This window comes from Gavia stellata, chromosome 1, assembly GCF_030936135.1.
Source record: "Gavia stellata isolate bGavSte3 chromosome 1, bGavSte3.hap2, whole genome shotgun sequence".
In the NCBI taxonomy this organism is placed as follows: Eukaryota; Metazoa; Chordata; class Aves; order Gaviiformes; family Gaviidae; genus Gavia; species Gavia stellata.
Window position 1 is genome coordinate 28,652,753 of NC_082594.1, and position 20,436 is coordinate 28,673,188.

General features: G+C 39.9%; 1 protein-coding gene across 1 annotated transcript in view; it reads left to right on the forward strand.

The window, feature by feature from the left end:
- Nucleotides 1-20,436, forward strand: part of LOC104260640 (complement C4) — a 48,323-nt gene that overhangs the window by 12,563 nt on the left and 15,324 nt on the right. Inside the window, exons 10-26 of the mRNA XM_009816421.2 lie at nucleotides 1,504-1,619; nucleotides 2,370-2,537; nucleotides 3,285-3,482; nucleotides 5,829-6,020; nucleotides 7,372-7,521; nucleotides 7,931-8,057; nucleotides 8,427-8,498; nucleotides 9,372-9,572; nucleotides 10,490-10,601; nucleotides 10,813-10,883; nucleotides 11,816-11,955; nucleotides 13,088-13,300; nucleotides 14,595-14,646; nucleotides 15,182-15,262; nucleotides 16,320-16,523; nucleotides 18,044-18,119; nucleotides 18,500-18,656. Coding sequence (XP_009814723.2) covers nucleotides 1,504-1,619; nucleotides 2,370-2,537; nucleotides 3,285-3,482; nucleotides 5,829-6,020; nucleotides 7,372-7,521; nucleotides 7,931-8,057; nucleotides 8,427-8,498; nucleotides 9,372-9,572; nucleotides 10,490-10,601; nucleotides 10,813-10,883; nucleotides 11,816-11,955; nucleotides 13,088-13,300; nucleotides 14,595-14,646; nucleotides 15,182-15,262; nucleotides 16,320-16,523; nucleotides 18,044-18,119; nucleotides 18,500-18,656 — 2,330 coding nt within the window. The remainder of the gene's footprint in view (nucleotides 1-1,503; nucleotides 1,620-2,369; nucleotides 2,538-3,284; nucleotides 3,483-5,828; nucleotides 6,021-7,371; nucleotides 7,522-7,930; nucleotides 8,058-8,426; nucleotides 8,499-9,371; nucleotides 9,573-10,489; nucleotides 10,602-10,812; nucleotides 10,884-11,815; nucleotides 11,956-13,087; nucleotides 13,301-14,594; nucleotides 14,647-15,181; nucleotides 15,263-16,319; nucleotides 16,524-18,043; nucleotides 18,120-18,499; nucleotides 18,657-20,436) is intronic.

Genomic DNA, 20,436 nt, shown 5'->3' on the forward strand with positions numbered 1-20,436 from the left:
GCAGTGCTTAAGTGTGTTGAGTAGGCCCCCCGTTATCTTAGAGCTACCCACAAGTGAGCACTGTGTTGAATTAGATGCAGTGGTCAATGGGTTATCTGAGTTGTAGCAAGTGCTATTGTTAGTCATGTGAGGCTAAGGTGAGAGGTGCAACTTCAGTGCTGACCTCTGAAGTTGAATCTGCGACGAAGCTGACTTTTCCAAAATGGGCAAGATGTTTCTTGTTTGTAGGGCGATTGATCTCTTTTATTTTAGATATCTGAAAGTAATGTATCTAGTTGGAGCTCAGGCACTTTGTATAAACAGTATAGAGAAAGGATGGGTTAAATTGCACTCCAGAGATGTCTGATCCCATTAGCTATAGAAGGAGTCTGGTTACTTAGAATTACTAGAATCCTAAAAATTCCTAAAAATCCTAAATATGAAGTAGGATTCCTTAGAATCCCCAAATTAAGTCAAATGCATTCAGCTGTGCAGTTCTTTAGTATAATCTCCTATAGGTACTTGCATGCACTATTGCCGCAGTATTTATTGCAAGAGCAAAAGGGGCTGAAAGACCTCCTGTTGCCACACCAGCATGATGGACATAAGATCTCATGGTGTGGCTCTCTACCACGCTGTGCATGCTTCCTCTTTCTGCTGCAGGCAGGCTGCCTCCACCCTTGGGTTTGGTATTAATTATATGCACGACAGGGCAAGGCTGGTGGGCTTTACGGACACCTCTCAACCTTGGAGTGGAAAATAAGAACATTGAAAGTATGTCTTTAAATGCACTTAGTTTAAAGCAATCCATGTAACTGGGTTTTTTAGAAGTAGTTATGGGTAGTGGTTTAACTAGAAGTTAACTAGAAGAATGAGTGGTTTAACTAGAAGAATCTTAGATGGGAAGCAGATGCTCAAGCTGTCTTGTAGGTGCAAAGTTGCAGAAGATTATATTAGGCAATATTAACTCTCATCAGTAGTCAAAAAAGTAAAAAAAAAAAAAGCTCTTTCAGAAAATTAGACATCTAAGGTCCACATCCCCCTACTGATTCTGAGTGACTTTTATGTTGGACTTCGATGTAGCCCTCCCCCAGCAGCAAAGCCCCGACAGCTCGGAAAGGGAGGTGCATGGCCGCAGTGCCTCTATGTTTGCAGTTACCTTGTTCCGATCGATGTGTTAGAGGGGAATTTTTGTGTTGTGAATAACAAATCACTTTGCAGGTCTCCTTGTTCTGATCTCAGCTGTCAAGAGCATACACCTGCCAGTGTCAGCTCGCTGGAGCACCGCACACGCCGCACTGCCCTTGCACTGGCCTGCCTTTGGTTGTGTTCCCCATCCGCCTGCACCCATCTCTTCCTCTTTTCAGGACTGAAGCTCTTTGGGGAGGGATCATATTTCAGTTTTCTTTATATACGCTGCTAAAAATGCAAGTAATCTTGAAAACAGAAATGATGGATGCTGTGGTAATATGCAAGTATGTAGTTATTGCTCCCATAGCAACATAGACTGTTTGATATTAACAGGTGGTGAGATGAGGGAAGAGGAACTCAGCAATGTGAAGTTTGTGAAATCTCCTTATGCTGTTGATCTGTCTAACACCAAAAAGTATTTTGTGCCTGGAGCCCCATTCTCTGTTGTGGTATGTAGTATTGAATGGACTGTGTCCGTTTGCCTCCGTAGCAAAGGATTTATATCTGCCCTGTTTATAAAATCCTTGTCTGATCCAGTGGGAGCTCTGTAGGACAGAGACCTTCAGGAACAGGTCCAACATGGAGCTACTGTTTGTGTGTCTGGTTTGTCTCGTTTCTGTACACACAAAGCGTAAGCAGGGAAACTGAAACCAGAAAATGCTGCTTTTCTGTTCTGGAAGTTATCTGTCCACTGTTGCACTACAAGGTTTTATAAAAAACAGAGAAGTCTCTTCCTCACTTCCATATCAAAAGATTAAAATAATAATGTTGTGTCAAATTAATCCTGTGTCAAATTAAAATTCTAAAAACTAAACCAAGGTATTGTCTTTTTTTAAAAAAATGCATTTAGGTTTAAGTTTTTAAACTTCACACCTTACAAGTTTTTTCTACAAAGAGTTAAAGTTGGAAATTTACCTTATAGTAGTTAAAGGCAAATATCTCTGGGATCAGCTGAGATCTAATAGATGCTAAGTGAAAATCTGGGGCAGCTGTTAATCTGTGTTCACGGATTTTTACCTTAGTCGGAGTCCAGACTGAGTCAATTGCTACCTTCTTCTCTCAAACCTCAAATTTTCAAACACTGATGTGTACAGGTTTGTATTTCTTCTCAGTTTATAAAAATAATTGCTTCTTTTTTGTGGGCATTTTTAAACCTAGGCATTCCCTTGAAGTAACAGAAAAACATTTTTTTCCAATAGGCATCTGCCACTTTGATTGATGGCTCTCCTGCTGCCTCTCTACCTGTCACTGCTACTGTTACCTTGCCTGGAAAAACCCCAATGAAGAAGACCGCACTTTCTAATAAAGAGGGTCTAATCCCCTTTACATTCGACATCCCTGGAGATGCTCAGATGCTTCAAATAATGGTAAAGAAAACCCAAACATCCATGTTTAAATATACACCACTGAGAAGAGCTCATAAGACAATTACAAATGACTGTGAAGATGATCAGTTTTCATTAAATGAGCACAGAGGGTGGAACATGATATTTTACACCATCTGTACAGCTTTGTCCAGGTTGTGTAAGATATGTTAGAGAGACCAGGGGCCTGAGGGGTGCCTCACTGAACTGAGGGACGCTTTTGTACATCGGAGCTGTGGGAGTACATGCATTGGTGGTAGTGGTGCTTTTTTTGTGGTTCAAATGTACATTTTCCTGGCATGAAGGATGGAAATGGGACCATAAGGAGTATCACCATGAGAAGTGACAGAAAATGATGAAAACAAGGTGAAGGAAAAGAACCTGAGCAATGCAGACAGTAGGCTGCGTCTGGACACTCAGGGGGTTCAATTATGTGCACAATATAAAAAGGGAAAAAAGCTGTCTAAGTACAAAATCACTTTGTGATTTTGAGCCATTGATTCTCATTAAGAAAGAGCCAAGGCTGAAAAATACCAAGTGCAAATACAGCAAGGGACAAAATAGGGTGAGAGAATAAAGTAATTAAAATCCTGGTTTTTGATGCCAGGTTCTGCTAATGAGGTCTCAGCAGTGATTCATCTCATCTCCCAGCATTTTCTGAATAAGCTGACATGATATGAATTAAGGGTGGCACTCTATACTGTCTCCTGAGGGACACTTTAGTCACTCTGTCCTTTTCTTCCCTGACAGGTAAAGGCTGAAGAGGGAAAAGAAAAATTAGAATCACCTGAAACCAGTATTAGAGCTGAAAGATACCAGTCCGCTTCCCCGAACTACCTCAGCATCAGCATCCCGCATACTGTTGTGGCACCTGGAGATACCTTACGCATCACCTTGAATAATATTCATCAGTCTGGCAGTGGAAAGATTGACTATTTCTATTATATGGTAAACAGAGTAGTAGCATATCAGTAATTTCTTTCAGGAATTATACGAGCCAGAACACCTATCTAGTTACTAATAGATGGGAAACCAGAGGGGGTTCAACAAGGGGCAACCGAGATGATCAGTGTCGTAGCACACCTGACCTATCAAGGCAGGCTGAGGGACCTGGGCTTGTTCACCTTGGTGAAGAGGCTAAGAGTGAGTTAACAGCAACCTAAAATTACTTGAAGAGGAATTACAGATATAATGCAGACAAACTTTCCCTGTTGGTGCCGTGCAGTACTACAAGGGACAAAGGCTACAAATTATGTCCTGGAAGGTTCATTTTGGAAAAATCTTTTCATTAGTGATGAATGCAATACTGGAAGAGGTTCCTCAGAGGATTTAGGAAATTGTCATCCTCAGAAGCATGCAGCACTCAGCCAGAGAAAACCACATCTGACCTAATCTTATGCTGGTGATGGCTTATCTTAGAGCAGGCAGTAGGACTAGAGATCTCCATAGGTCCCTTTCAGAAACTATATCTAGGATTCTGTTATTTTGATATATTTACATATATTTGGGGGCATGTAATATACAAATCTTTGTAAATTTTTCTTTTGAAGGACACATAAGTAAAAATTTTAATCTGTAGTTTCTAATACAGTCTAGAGCAACTAGGTCCACATGGGGTAATGTTTGTCTGCATAATTATGCAGATATTTTTGAAAGATACTAAACTCACAGCTTGAAAGCTGAAATCCTAGACAGATAACTTCTATGATAGCTATGACAATTTGTTTTCTCTTAATCCAGATCTCATTCTTTCCCACTCCTTCCAATCTGTACTTTTTCCTTGTAATAAGCCAATATTAAATATTATTTTTATTGGTACAATTCCCATAAATGCATTTTTTCAGCTATTACAGAACTGCCCACCTTGTTGTGAGCAGATCATACATATATATGAGATTCTGTCCCTGTAACTAGAAAACCTAGTCGTATTCTAGGGGACCTTGAATATCTCAGAAAATGCCTTTTATAGTTAACTATTGTTTATTTCATGAATAACACATGATTCTTGTATTACCATGGCTCCATATTACCTGGACCCGATGTTAGTTGACAGGTAGGTCAGTGTTATCTCCAACAGATAACGTCATGAAGGATCACTGAAGGCATTGGCTGTTGTGGGTCTAAATAGCATCCTGAAACTGGGTCTGAAAAGTAGTTCTATAGATAGAAAAGTGAGGAAACAATCCTGCTCAGCCTGGGACCAGGAATGCAAAGTATTTATTTTGCTGAAGGAGGCAAATGTGTTCATGGATACATTCCGGGAGTGAATCTGTTGAATGTCAAATGTGTTTAATCTGATTCTCCCTCTCTTCGTCTTAATTTCCCTTGGCAGCTTAAATTTCCCAGGATGATAAGCACCACAGGCACCAGTTCCCATTTATTTTTAATAGGACTCTGATATATTGGAATATTTGTATCCCTAGGAATTAAATTTAGGTTTGCGGGGGGGGTATTTTCATTGGATGACTTAGCATAAGGCTGGAATTGCCGCTGCCGGGCTCTGGGAAGGCGCAGTGCTGGGCAGGCAGGGTGTGTGGGAGGGGTGGTGGGAGACACTGCTGGAGCTCAGTGGTGAGATTCTCTCCCAAGCTTTGGTCACCTAAACGAAGGCAGTGAGAATTTCAGACCAGGCTGCAGCATGTCTTTGTTTCTTCCTGAAGCCTATCCATAGTGCGTTTACGAAAGCTGCATATATTTTGTTCAGGAAAGAGCTCTATCAGTCCTGCCGCTGTGCCAGTTTTCCGCTCCTCCGACAACCCATGGATATAATTAACGTAACATGGGAAGAAAGGAATCAAATAGTGAAAGATGGGCTGAAATCAGTTAAGGGCCAGTCTGTGATACTTTATCCTGAATAATACTTTTTGGGTGAAACCTCCTGCTCCATCCCTTCCACACCATCTGTAAGATTAAGTACTGATTACAGATTAAATAAAGCTGATATCCTCCTGGGGGTGATGACCTGTTACTGTAGAAGGCAAAAATCTGGGACTCCCTTTTCAAGCTGTAAGACTGAGTGGAGGGCGGTAGATTTGTGTTCAAACCTGGGCCACAGAACCAGTGCAGCAGAGGCTTACCACCACACTCCTGTGCTAGAGGCACTGTGAGCTGGTCTCCTGCGGGCTACTGACATGCAGGTTGGGAATTAAAACTATTAAGTGCCATTAGAAGAGAATAAATTTTAAATAGAAATGGCCTCAGAAAATTCTCAATATGTATATAAAATTATGCAACCTAATGCCCAGTCTAGTGTGTATTCACAATGTTTAATTTCTGTTTGTTTCTGCCTTGCAGGTTGTGGCAAAGGGACAAGCCGAGCTTTTGGGTAGGGTCCCCTCCTCAAACAAAATAATAAACCTTAAAATCACTGAGAAGATGGTGCCTGCCTTTCGCTTTCTAGCTTACTACTTCATTGCAAATGAGGGCCGTCAAGACATTGTCGCTGATTCTGTATGGGTGGACGTTATGGATGTCTGCGAAGGAAAGGTACTTTCAAAGCAAGGAGCTTCTGTTATTGTATTCCAAAATAAAAACAAAAACATGGGGTATCAGCAGAGCAAGTGCAGGCCTGGGGTTAAAAAGTGAAAGACATTTCATTTTTCTTGAAAAAGGGAGTTGTCAGGATTCTTGCTAAAAGGTAGAGCTGGGAAAGACTCCCAGGAGTGATGGCAGAGATAGCCTTCTTCCATAGACAAGTTGTGCCTCAAAGAGCTGAAAAATATAGTTTCCTACAGATAAATGCACCTCTGCAAGTGTCTATATATTAGAAATCTGCAGGGAAACACCAATAGAATCATTGAGGGGCAGAATTTCTTTATAACTTTGTCTTTTTGTAGTGAGATGCATCACATGAAAGACAGTGAAGCAATTTATTGGGGGGAAAAAAAAGAGGAAGTTAAAGTAATTTTTTAAGCTTTTTCATTCTTGTTAAAAGTAATTTTCTGAGATTTTGTAGCTCTTCAAAAGCACTTTAAAAAAATAAAATAGTTTACATTAGAAAATGAAGTGTGGACAAAATATGAGTCCCTCTAAGCCTTTCTTTCACCTTCCTCCTCCTCCTTTTTGGTACCCTAACGTAAAACGAAAAAAATAACATGAGAATTTTTCCCAATAGCATGAAACACAAATCCTGAAAAGTGTCAGCTATTTAAAATTATTTTTTCAAAAAAAAAAAAAAAAATTGTTTTGGAAAAAGAATGTGATAGTCCACTGGGAAAAATTATCCACCTCTAACACACAGCCAATTTTTCATTCGTACAATGGCAAAACCCAGTTACGTTCAGATTGGCATTTCTATTAATAATTCCCTGTTAATTACATAATCATCATGGCTATTTCCTCCTAAACCACAGAAGTGTCTACATCAGATATGCACCAGATCTGAACCCAGTCATGTAGAAAAAGTCAAGTGTAAGATAGAAAGGAGGTAGTACTATTACAAACTGGTTTGTCAGCTAATTTTCTATGTTAATTAGTCGTTTGCTGTATTTCATGGTGATTTTGTTGCCACTGGAAAATAACAAAATTATGTTGAAGGCCCTAGTTCAGCAAACCCCTTACACATACTTTTAATTCCCATTGGTGTTTAAGTGTCGTTGAAAGGCAGCATCAAATATCCTGCACAGACGCATCTTTTAACCCCCCACGTTGTCCTCCAGTGGGAGACATCTGCATCTTCATCTTCCAAAACGCAGGATCCCGGGCAGAAACACCGCAAAACAGAACCATCCCCCAGTCTCTGACTGCTGACAGTCACAGCTGACAGTATTCCATGACCAAAGAGTCTTTGCTTTTTATTAATAAATATGATATTTTTGTTTCAATATTTTCTATTTAGATTAAAGTGAGAACAGAACAAGAGAGATATGAACCAACAGACAATGTCAATTTACTGATTGAAACGGACCATGTGGGAACAGTTGCCTTAGCTGTGATTGATAAAGCAGTTTTTATTCTGAACAAGAAAAACAAGCTTACAGCCAAAAAAGTAAGATATCTGTAAGAAGGAAGTATCATATCCACTAATCAAGCAAAATTTTCCATGACTAATGAGAGGATCAAAATGTAATTAATGGCTATTAATTGCTTAATCACAGCTTTGCTAAACTTGAAAATTTTTTGCTTTTACAATTTAGGATATATTTAAGATGAATGATACATTTAAGATGGGGATTGCCATGCTACAGCAGACAAGTTTGTAAATTAAAAAAAAACCCACAACTGAAAATATTCTCCCACTAAAACATCCCTCAGCTTTAATCTCAGTTTCCAAGTGTAGCTTGTACCACCATTTTGTGTTACTTCTGCAAGTTAAAGGCTACAATAATTTTTAATATATTAAAAAAAACCAACTTTTGCACATGTGTACAGTCCATGTATGTTATTTTATTTGGCAGGTATTTAATGCTATGAATTCGTATGATCTTGGATGTTCTGCAGGTGGTGGTGCAGACAGTGTTCAAGTTTTTACTGATGTAGGTCTGGCCTTTTTATCAGATACGATTAAATCCAATGTTCGGGAGGGTAAGTGCAATCTGTCCTTTACTTTAGATGTTTGTACAAGATCACTACAGATCTGCAGAGGCTGATTGCTTAAAAATCAGAAATATTTTATTGTGATATTGTAAGATCGCCCTGCCTGTGGATTTTCCTTCTTCTGTTCTTCCACCGGGTGCTGGCAGCTCAGATAGCCCAGATCGTGGCTGCTTGTCCTTCAATGCCCAGCTCAGCTGGGGTAGGCAGCAGTTGGCTAGGGCTGTAAAGTAACTTGGCAATCTGTGGGTCTGCCGTGAACGAGATGGGTCCTAAGATGGATCTTCCATGAATGACCTGTACGATCAGGCTGTTACTGTCATAGTATCATAAACAAGCTCTTCTTTTCTGCTTCCCCAGGCTATAAATGCCTTCAGGTTAGCAGAAGGCAGAAGAGATCTTTGGATTTTCAGAAGAAAATGTCAGGAATTGGTGCGTCTACTCACCTGGGTGACCTGAAAGGCTTAGCAGGGGGAGGCAAAGGGAACTGGCTGGGATCTAAGGGGCAAGAAGTGATGGGATGTTAAAGGATACGAAGATATTCATAGTCCCAGTTCTTGCATTAAGCGACCTAATGTAGCACAAGTGTGTATACTATACCATGTGACTGGATGCATTATCTATCAAAACAACTCAAAAAAAAAAACCAAAGAGTGGCCTGGCTGCAAATGGAAACTATTTCACCAGTTTATAATCCCAAATATGAAGTACTTCTACTAGATATCATGTCAAAGAATCAGTCATGACTTTTAAATTTTTTTCAAAATTATTTGTATGGACAGAAAATGTTTTATAGGGGTTTTTTTCTTTCTTTCTTGACATTCTGCTTTGAAGTTGTTCCAGCTTTGGTACTTTAGGCTCCAAATAAGAGAAGAGCTAGTATAATAGTAGAAGTTAAAAATAAAAAAATTTACACAAATTGATATTTTCTTGCCAGAAGACATGAAGGCTTGAAGCTGGGATCTTCCTTTGAAATCAGTCTCTTTATTCAAGAACGAGAGCACTGCCATGACTATTATTTCTATCAAGATATCTAATTCCAGTGCATGAAGGAGGCATTTTTAATTCACAGTCTGAATTTGGAGAGAAAGTTTAGCATAGAATATCTAGGATGCTGTAGGGCCCATGCTTTCCTCCTGTGTTTGTGGACTGGTTTTAGGATGGAGGAAGGGTCCCCAACTGAAGGTAGACTGTTGCAATAACAACTAACATTAACTGCAAAGAGTGACAGGAATGAGCACAATGAACACCTTTATACTTAGTGCGACTTCCACAGAACTAATTCTGCCTTTAATTATATTGCAGCCAGCAAATATCAAAACACTGATCTACAGAAATGCTGTGAAGATGGAATGAAATTAAATCCCATGAGGTTTTCTTGTGTGAAAAGGCTAGCAAAGGTGGTTGGCTCCCCCGAATGCAGAAATGCCTTCCAGGACTGCTGTGAGAAAGCCACAACCCTCAGAAAGGAGGCGAAGCGGAGGACCAGAGTGGGCTTGGCACGATGTAAAGAACAGTGGCGTGCAACTGTCTACAGAAAAATACCCTTCATATGGTGGCAAGGGAGGGTTAAGGGGGATTTAATGCTGTCAGGCCAGGGAGGAAGTTTTCACATCATTTCAGTGAGCCCCGGTATAGTGCAACACCCACACGCCATTGCATCGTCACAACTATACACTGTGAAGGTGGGAGTGGGACGGGATAAATTCTTGGGGTGAAAAAAGGCAGGAATCGCTTTAGCCACCGTTGGTCCCAGAACAGCTTTGTGGAGGAGCTGCTGGCCTCTGCCCGCACCCCAGCAGGCTGCAAACAGCGGAGCAGAGAAGGAGGTGGATGTCTGCGTTCAGGGCTCTGAGTGATCTCAGATTCATGACTATTTTATTAGTGATGCTACTATTACACCACCCGAGTACCTCCAAAACACTCCTCATGAGAAGGGGCCACTTCAGCCAGGGGCAATTTTGTCTCTTTCTTCCTTTCTTCTCCCCAAAGTCTATCTCTGATCACGCAAGAGCTCATCTAACAAAAAAAAGTATTTCATGTTGAAAATTACCCCATTCTAAGTGTAATTTCTACTACCATTTTTCTCAGAGCTCCCCTTTCGTGTTCTGTCTGTTACAAATAGGGGACAGTGGGAACATCTTTGCTATGCATTACTAAGGGGGAATGTTTTCTTATTTGTTAGCATATAGTTATTGAACTTGGAAAGAAGAATTATATTTTTGTTCAATGACAATCTGTGGCCATTGCTTCTCTTTTTTTCAGTATTTTTTTTTTCAATGCACAAGATGAAACCCAGATGAAGTCTTTTCATTCAGAGCATTTTTCAAGCTGCTTTCTGTCTGACAAACTGACTCCCTGCAAGACAGCGTAAGGTCAGCAGCCAAAGATTTCAGAACAGAAACCCCACTCTTGTTTTACAGACTATGATGACCATGAAGAATTTTTTGACGAAACCTCTGTCAACTTGCGCAGTTATTTTCCTGAGAGCTGGTGGTGGAGTTTTGAAGAAGTGAAAAACCCTGGAAACCATAGGTACTGTATCACCTGGCTAGGTGAACATGTCTAAATTTGTACAGTAAAATGTATGTAAATATCAGCTTTATGTGTTATCAGAATATTTGCAAGTACTTTGTCTCCACAACTGAGGAAAAATTTTTTTCCTTTACAATACTCAAACTTCAGCAAATGACAGTGTTTACATTTTATACATCCTTCCTAATACATTTTATTTTGTGTTTCTTAGTGTAGAAAACTTTGCTCCTGACTCTATAACTACCTGGGAAGTTCAGGCAATAAGCATATCTCCCCAAAAAGGTATAAGTATTGGGTATTTTATTAGGTTTCTTTGTACGGATAAATAGAGAACTTTTTTTTTTTAAAAAAACCAGATACAATGTTACGTTGACAGAGTGAGACAGTCTGTATTGAAAAACACCAAGTGTTTTGATCATGACATTTACTTCTCTCTTTTATGCCATATTAAAGCCCAGCTAGAATTTAAAGGATACACATATATTTATAAAAGCAACATGAAATGCGCTCTGAAGGAGGATGGATTACACAATCAAAACTGTCTCTTATTCTTTCCAGTCTATAAACCATCTCATTTTAGCTTCCACATGGCCAGGAAGCCACAAGAAAGGTAACGGTAATAACGCCACTTTTATTTGAATAATTCTGAGAATGAGTGCTGGCCACCTCAGAGAAGCGTGGAAGTCTGTGGTCTCTGGAAAGCCAGGAGACTAGCAGATGATCAGCAAGGGCTGGACACCAGAGAGCCCAAGTTCCCAGGTACTGTGCTCTGGGAGCAACTGGGGCTGGACCAGGACCACGCAAGAGGGACAAAGGGTCCACCCAGTACTGCCCACTCCCCTTCAGAAAGGGAGGCTCATCCAGGGGTGCAGTGATGGGCATGGAGTTCATTTACAGAAAGCAAGGAAAGGTCATCGTGTTTTAAAAATGGCCTTTGGAGGAAAGCTGGGCCACATTTCACTCACAAAAGCTACAAACCCTCCTGCCAAATTTTACCTATCAAAAACCATGGCAGTGACTCCAGAGGACAAATCATCTACCCCTGAGATAGGTCTCTAGAGCAGGTGAGTTGAAATGCTTTCTGAATATGCCTGTCTCACTCTCCTGCTCTTGAGCTTGGGGAAGCTCAGGCAATGAGTTTTGACTAGATGTTTAACTCTCTACCAGCTGATACTAAGTGTGTCATTCTCAACTCTGTATTTTTCTCATCCCAGGATTTTGCATAGCTGACCCCCACACCTTTGCAGTTTTCAAAGACTTTTTTGTATCCCTGAGATTACCATACTCAGTCCGAAGACATGAACAACTAGAAATAAAAGCAGTGGTTTACAACTATCTGCCCGACGATATCCAGGTAGTATTACCACCAACTGCTGTGCTATACACATCTAGCTAGCTAGATGTATAGCTATGTAATAATTTAATGTAAATGACCTACCCACCTTTCAATGCCTTCCTACAGCCCAGACATTACGCTCCCATTTTGAAAGTCTTCCCAGGGACAGGATCCAGTTCTACTTGCTAATCAAACTTACTGTATAATACAGATTTTATTTGCCAAATTACACAGCCAAATTCCATGTCTTTGAGTATGTCTTCTCCCCCTTCACTGAAGAAAACAACTACTTTTTTTGGTGCCTGCTGATCTGGGCAACACACAGCTGCTAATAAAACAGGTACACAAGATACAGAGGTAAACTATGAGCACACAATCCAATATGTTAGTCACAAAATACATTGTGCATACCACAATGCCACTTTTTGTCTGCATGTGACATCTATCCAGCTCTGCATATGGCCACAGTTGTCACTGGGCTTAGGGCCTCCATCATCCTCAGGCTGATGCTCTTTTTCTCATCTCTTCCTATCTCTCAGCCAGCTCTGCCTGGCCAGCATCTTCTGAACTGTGTTGAATGGTATAGAGCTGGGATGTATGAAAATGTACTATCCTTCTTACTTCCCTGTGGTTCAGGTATAGGCCAAAACTGTACTACCAATTCAGTGTAATGAAGAAATACTAGCCGATTTACCTTCACAGCCCTTGTCAATGTAGACGAATGTTAATAGATGATAGGGTCATAGAACAATTTAGGTTGGAAGGGACCTCCAGAGGTCTCTAGTCCAAACTGCTGCCCAGAGCAGGTCCAGTTACAGCAGGTCATTCAGGGCCTTGTCCAGTCAGATATTGAATATCTCCAAGGAGAGAGACTCCACAAACTCTTGTTTGGACAAGTTGTGCAACATTTGATCACTTCTTGGTGAAAAAGTTTTCCCATTTTATAAATGGAGAATAGTAAATTCAGGGGAGCAAAGTGAAAAATACTTTCTATCTTGCAAAATGTCTGCATTGCCTTTTTAAACAAAAACTCGTCTCCTGTTATACCTGTTTCTCATTTCCCATTCTTATCTAGACATGGTGGAGCTGGGTATTTTTCCTGTTCAGTGATGCACTAAGCCTGATCGCAGGTATTGCCTTGTCCCCGCAGGTTGCAGTGACAATGGATGCAGTAAAGGGGCTGTGCACCGCAGAGGCGACGGAGAAGGCTGTGCAGCTGATGCTGGTGGCTAAGGGAAACTCTGCAACACCAGCCTACTTCTCAGTTGTCCCTCTGACTGTGGGAGAAATTCCAATTACTATCACTGCTTTTGACACGGTTTCTGGGCATAGTGATAGCATTAGGAAGAACCTCAATGTTGTGGTAAGTATAACTAGTTGAGGGCAGGCACTTCACAAATATGTGTTTGTCCTCAATATAACATTCACTATGTGTGGAGCTCTTGTGGACGGAGCGAAATCGTAGAAACATAAGGCTGGAAGCAATGTCAGGAAACCTGTTTCTCAGCAAGGATTGAGCTATAGCATGGGGATGAAATATAACCCTGTGGTGGGCTTGTATGTAGTGTATATGGACAGAATTGTCCTCTATAGCAAAAAGGCATCCTTCTACCCATGACACAGCAACAACTTCCTTCATGCAGTCAGCACCCATCTTGTAATCTTTAACTTCAACCTGCTTCATCAATATTTATAAAAATGCTTTTTCCTTTATGAAGCCAAGATTGAAGATGTCCATCTAGCAATATTTTAGAGAAGGAAGTACTCTCTGCTACTCATAAAGTTAAACCCTATTGTATTCTTTCTAGTTAATGGATCTTCAATCTTAACAATTGCATAGGTAAAAGAGATACAGGCAAACAAAGTTGTTGTATTGATTATTTAATACCTTAGTTCTCTTTCAAAATGATGAAAAGTAGGAGCCTTTTAGAAAAGATGACTTTTCAAGAATCAACACTGACTGGCACAGACTCATTACAGCACTCCAGTAGCCCGCTGAGGGTTATTTTCAATCCACACAAAGACTGCAAAATATGAATCCTTGCACCATTAATGTCAGGGGACAGCCATGTAGGCAAAGATAAGGCATGGGATGGTGGGAACCTGCTGTTGTTACAGGCCATAACTTTACTAGAGATAGACACAGTCTCAGAGTTCAATGCTACACCAAAACACTAAAAGTGTCTGTAAAAATAGCTTTATTGAAATAGAAATGGTAGGAAGAGAGATGTGTGGAAATTAGAAGGAAAAAATGTTTAAATTTTACCAACAAGATGACCTCAGAACTTGGTGGATTTCATAGATGAGAGGTTTATAAAAATGAGTCCACCTGTGAATTTGACTTGCACAGCTCACAAAGCTGAGAATAAACTTTGAAGTTTAATTTTTCTGGGTTAGTTTTGGTTAAAGGAATTTCATCCAGGGAAATATATCAATAATAACAAAAAAAGTCAGTAAAGTTTATTAGCATTTCAACTGGGAGACTGAAATTCTGATTTGAAGCTTCAGTTTTACCTGGAGAGAAATCTCACTCCAAAACAACTTATTTCTGCCACCTGCTGTCTAGTGTTAAGGGCAGAGATCGTGACTTTCATGCAGCTTAATTTCAGGTGTGAGTACTTGCAAAAGTTTTTACTTTTCTTTCCTCAATTGTACAGGCTGAAGGTGTTTTACAGAGAGAAGAAAAGACCATTTGCATTAACAGTGGCTGTAAGTTACACAAAAGAATTAAATACAGATGAGGTTTGAGGTAGGGACAGGGGTGTAAATCCTGGTGTGAATATCCGATGGATGTAGTGAAATACTTCTTAATGAACAAATGTTGCTTTGGTTGACCAGAATTTGACACAAATCTCTTCATCTAATACATAGTAAAAGACTCAGAAAAGAAAAGTCATTTAATTCTAAATGTTTATAATTGATTTGTATTACTTTTGTGTTTCATGGTAGCATTCTTTAAATATTAAATAGGCATCTATTTAATTTACTAATGGGTCTTAAAAGGTATTAAAAACAAGCCTCATTTCAAGCCAAAAAATACTGCTAATGATTGAAAATTAAATCAATTTAAGAAAGATAAGTATATTTCTTTTCATAAAATTCCATTTAACATTTCTGATAACATTTCTGTCATAATTGCCCTCAACTGTGACATGTTTAATGAAAAGCATGTTCTAAAGTTACACTGTATGTCTTTATGTTTAAAGAGTCTGGATGTAGATCTCTATTTACTCTTTATTTACAGTAAAGTCCCAAACACTGGACCTGAACAGACCATCTGATATGGTACCGGGTTCTGATAGTCACGTGTTTGTTAGCCTGAAAGGTAAATGTAATTTTTTGTCAATAACTTCTCCATAGTTGACGAGAGACATGCCCCTTTGTGCTGCTTGTTCCTGAACGTTGAGTCTCCATTCCCACCTAGTTTTTCAGCTATGACTCAAATGGTCTGTGCTACATGCCCAGGTCATAAAACAAACAGTCCCAAGGCTGATCCAGTACCTTTCCTCTTTCTAATTATTCCTTCTCACTTGTGTTGGATATAATAGCTTTATGCGGGCCATCCTGCCTCACCGTGCCCAAGCTAACTTTATGGGAAAGCCAGAGAAGAAGGAAAGAGTTCACCTTCTCTGATAACCCCACACTGCATGTAGGTCTGTAGAAATCTTCTTTAGTCTTCAGAAATAAGGATGCCAGACTCTGATGTATAAGTTCTGGAAAGTTCTGTTTTTCTAAAGAGAAGATATGTACAATCATATATTCATTTAATTAAATAATCGTATACATATATATTTACTCATGCATACGTATTTTAAAAACACCTACTAGCAAGTACTCTTATTAATGATAAAAACATTTTTTCCCAGAAAATGTGAAATAATGCATTCTTGACACAAAGGCTATTGACTTCCTTTCAAATCCCTGTTCGAAAGTATGGGGGTGCTTGAATTCATCAAATGAGAAAATTGCAGAGAGGAAAAAGAAAAAAACCTCTGCACAAAATGTTTAGCATGATTAAGGCATGATCTTTTTGCTCTCTGTGGGAGGATCAGGTCTGGTTTGACAAGACTTTTCCAGCCCTAATCTGAAGCACCAGTTTTTCCCCCTTTCCTTGCTTCCCTGCCTCCGGTAGCCTCAGGATTCTTTCTCCTCCATGCTCCTTCACTGCCCCAACCTCCTTTCTCCAGCTTTCTCAGGGTCTGGCACCTCATCCTTGTTCTTCTCCAGCTTTACAAAGTCTTAGGTAGCTGAAAACAGTGTTTAATAATGAAAGGTATCAGGCCATGCTGGAATGTCAACCCATAGTTAGTATCACCTTTCTTCATGTTATACCAGCCAGCTTTAAATAGAGTATGTACTATGGCTTGTGTTTTTCACAACAGGGAATATTATGGATGAGTCTGTTGAAAATTGTCTTAGTCTCACTGGAGTTGAGAAACTTATTCAAGTGCCCACAGGCTGCGCAGAGCAAACAATGGTGAAAATGGCCCCCGCAGTCTACGCTATTGAGTACTTGGATGCCAGTGAACAGTGGGTGAACTTTAATCCTGAAAGGAAGGTGGAAGCCATTAACATGATTGAAAAAGGTACGCAGAAAAAAAACCCAGAGACCAACCCACATGGTCTTTGTTATCATTTTACATTGCACACTAACCATTGCTACTTGCCAAAGGAGTGGCGTTGTCTTAACACAGCCACACAGAAATGCCTCTGACAATCTGCAGACATGAGAAACGGAACTGGTGAGGAGGATTTAGGTGACTAATTGCCTACATCTGACATTGTACAGTATTGACATTCACAGTCCACCCTCTCTCTTGCCTAATTCAGAAGCAGAAAGTAAAATCTGAGCTGATCCATGTCAACTCTTTTCAGAGTAAATGGACAGGAAAAGCCAGTTGATCATTTCCTCCTAATGTAGATGTGCAAAATAGATCAAGATGAATCATGTCCTAAAAATGTTTATTTCTCCCCACGTATCATAGACAGTGCTTAGGATGGCCAGCTGGGATGTAGACATCTCTGCTGGAGATGTCTGTAGCTGGCAAGAGGAGTATCACTAAGGAAACTCCCAATGGTAATAATGATATTGACACTTTCTCTTCCACACTCCTGTATTCATTACATGAGCTCGGGTGACTCCAACAGCCTTGGACCAACCCAGGGAGGGAGTTTCCTTAGGGAGAAGACAGCTGCAAGGCTGCTTCTTGAAAAGCCCACTCCAAGACGTGATCCAAAGCTGGTGGTAAACGTACAGCAAAGCCAAGACCACAGCATGTGGAAGTGGAGGTGTTCCAGCTCACAGGCACTAACATAGAGCACAAGAGTTATCAGTATTGTAGCAGGTACAGCTGATCTTTCTAACTGTAGTGGTGTGCACATGGCATAAAGCAATATAACGCACCTGTCTTCCTGTTCTTCAGACAATGTGACACACATTTCATCAGTGAAAATTAAGGGTATAAATAGAGATTAAAAACATGCTAACAGTTGCTGAATGGAGGTCTTCACCTATTTATCTAAGATTGCCTAAAGTGACATGAGATCTTGCTGATGAGTATTTGGTACTATCAGCAGCATTTAGTCCCTTTGTTATGCCTTCATTGATTCTTATTGAAGTTCACCGGGGTAGAAAATGAGTTGTGTGGCTATGGTACAGACTTTGTCAAGATAATAGCAGTCAAGATCAGAGGTCACAACTCATGATTTCTAAGTCTATGTCTGACCCAAGAGATGATGTTTTGTATATTTTTTGATTCCATGCACCGTAACATCAACAGCGTGGGAAGTTTTCAGTAATGGTAAATAAGTTTCCCAAGACTCGCTACACAGAAAATGCTTTGTAACTATAGATAGCTGCAGTTTTCGGGTTATTCTCATGGCTCAATTAAGTCAAACAAGACAGAGCACCTTCTAAACCTAGTACTTTTTCTGTGTCAAAGGCCTGCTGACACAGACATTTCCTTCTTAATGCACCAGTGAATACCTCCATGTACTCTTCCACTAGTCAATACTGAACATGTCCATGTTAATACAAGTGATGTACGAAAATGTCCAAAAAATATGTATATTCTCTGAACAGTTATGTGGTGCCCTGTTCATGCAGGTTATACTAGACTGCTTGAGTTTCAGAAGGTGGATGGCTCCTATGGAGCATTTAAAACAACTCCCAGTAGTGTATGGTAAGTGTATTTTTCTTTTTTTTTCCCCTCAAAATAACTCTATTATCATTTGATACATCAGTTTTTCTGGGAGGATGGATTTTCAAAATCTGGTGGGCATGGTGTTACCTATATACTTTTGTCATGGATAGTCAGTGATGTAAGTTTCTAAGCATGTTTAGTCCTTGATGAAGGAGTTTTATAATGAGTCACTGATTATTTTGCATTTGCCATAGAGTAGAAATAGTCACGATGATGCTGCATGATAACTCATTAGGTTCCAGTGAGTGCACTATATTGAATATGAGCCTATGCACAAAATTAGTATGTTTCTTTTCCTGTCAATATACTCCTCTATAAACATATGTCAGCAAAAGTTTGGAATATTTTCTTTTGTGCAGGTTAACTGCATTCATTGTTAAAGTACTCACAAGGTGCAGAGAATACATTAATGTCCAAGACAGTCACATTCGCAACTCGATTTCCTACTTGATTAATCAACAGCAGGCAGATGACTCATTCCATGACCATCACCCTGTATTGGATAGGACTATGCAGGTAGGTCATCCGTATTTAGAAGAATCCGTTGCACATTTAGAGCTGCTAGGGATTGAAGGGAATAGTGTGAGTTGTTGAGTAACAAGAAATGTATCTAAAGAAAAGAAATGAAATGTCTGGAGCACAAGTCTTATGAGGAGCGGCTGAGGGAACTGGGGTTGTTCAGTCTGGAGAAGAGGAGGCTGAGGAGAGACCTCATCGCTCTCTACAACTACCTGAAAGGAGATTGCAGAGAGGTGGGTGTTGGCCTCTTCTCCCAAGTGACGAGTGACAGAACAAGAAGAAATGGCCTCAAGTTGCACCAGGGGAGGTTTAGACTGGATATTAGGAAAAATTTCTTTACTGAGAGAGTGGTGAGACACTGGAATAAACTGCCCAGGGAAGTGGTGGAGTCACCATCCCTGGAGGTGTTTGAGGAACCTGTGGACAAGGCATTGTGGGACATGGTTTAATGGGCATGGTGGTGTTTTTTTGGTTGATGGTTGGACTTGATGACCTTACAGGTCTTTTCCAACCTTTGTGATTCTGTGATTCTGTGAAATCTGTAATGTAAGAAGTACAAAATCTGTAATGTAAAATGAACTTGTTAAAAGGTCTGTTATCTTAGAGACGCATAGCTAGCACTTCACCACCTTTATCTTTTGATCCAGTCTTAGATAATTTTATAACTGACCTATGCCTCTAGACCACTTAGAAAATTAATTCTGAGATCTTTGTGCTTAGTAAAAATCTGTGCCTTTTATTGTCAAAGGCAATAGAGCCATAGAATCGTAATTTAGTTTTGAAGGGACCTCCAGAGTCCAACCCCTGCTCAGAACAGGTCTAGTTAGGTCAGATTCCACAGGGCCATGTCCAGCTGAGTCTTGAGTACCTCCAAGGATGGGGATCTCACAGTCTCTCTGAGTAACCTGTTTAAGTATTTCACCACTCCCATGGTGGGGAAAAAAAAATCTTAATACCTAACCAGAATTTCCAATTGCATATGTTAGTCTACATATCCCTATAAGTCTCAGAAACACAAAATTGTTACACTGTCCATGCATCTAAGATATGAAAATAATGTGCATATTCCAAAATTCATTGAAAATGTAGATACCTTTGTGGTGATCTTATAAAAAAAAAAATGTATTAACTTTATTAATGATCTTTGTCAAATCACTAGTGGTGCTTCCACCCTCAAAGCCAGTTCCACAGTTGGTATAACACTGTTAGGGATAAAACACAGCTCCAGAACTGGCCAAGGCTTTTCTGACCTGTGTTCATGCTGAGATACTTGTCTTCTCTTCTACGTTTGCTTCAGGAGCTGTGCATGATAATTTTGTACAGAGTCTTTCCAAGCAAACAACCTATCCTTCTCCTAAGGATAAACATTTGGGGCTGAGTGAAGGAGAAGGTTGTTGTCAAAGGTTGTTGAATGTTGTTGAAGGTCCTAAGGTTGTTGTCAAAGGAGAGCATGAGCAAAAGAATCACAAAGAAGAATAGGAAAGAAAATGCAGATCTTCAGGGAAAAGAGCTAATGAGGGCACTGTATTTAGTTTATCAAGAAGAGGAATAAGAAATGATGTGTATAATGGTGTTTAAATAACTTTCCAGGAGGAAAGTTCTGTGTGTTAGAGGGCTTGGAAATTGAAGCTATGAATATTCCAGTGAGAAATTATAGATTTTTAACAGTAAGTTAAAGAATTAAATAGTTGATTACCAGCTGAAGGATGTAGTGTGTTCCTAATCTTTTAACATTGTTTAATGCAAACTGACTACCATTATAGAAGATATACTTCAG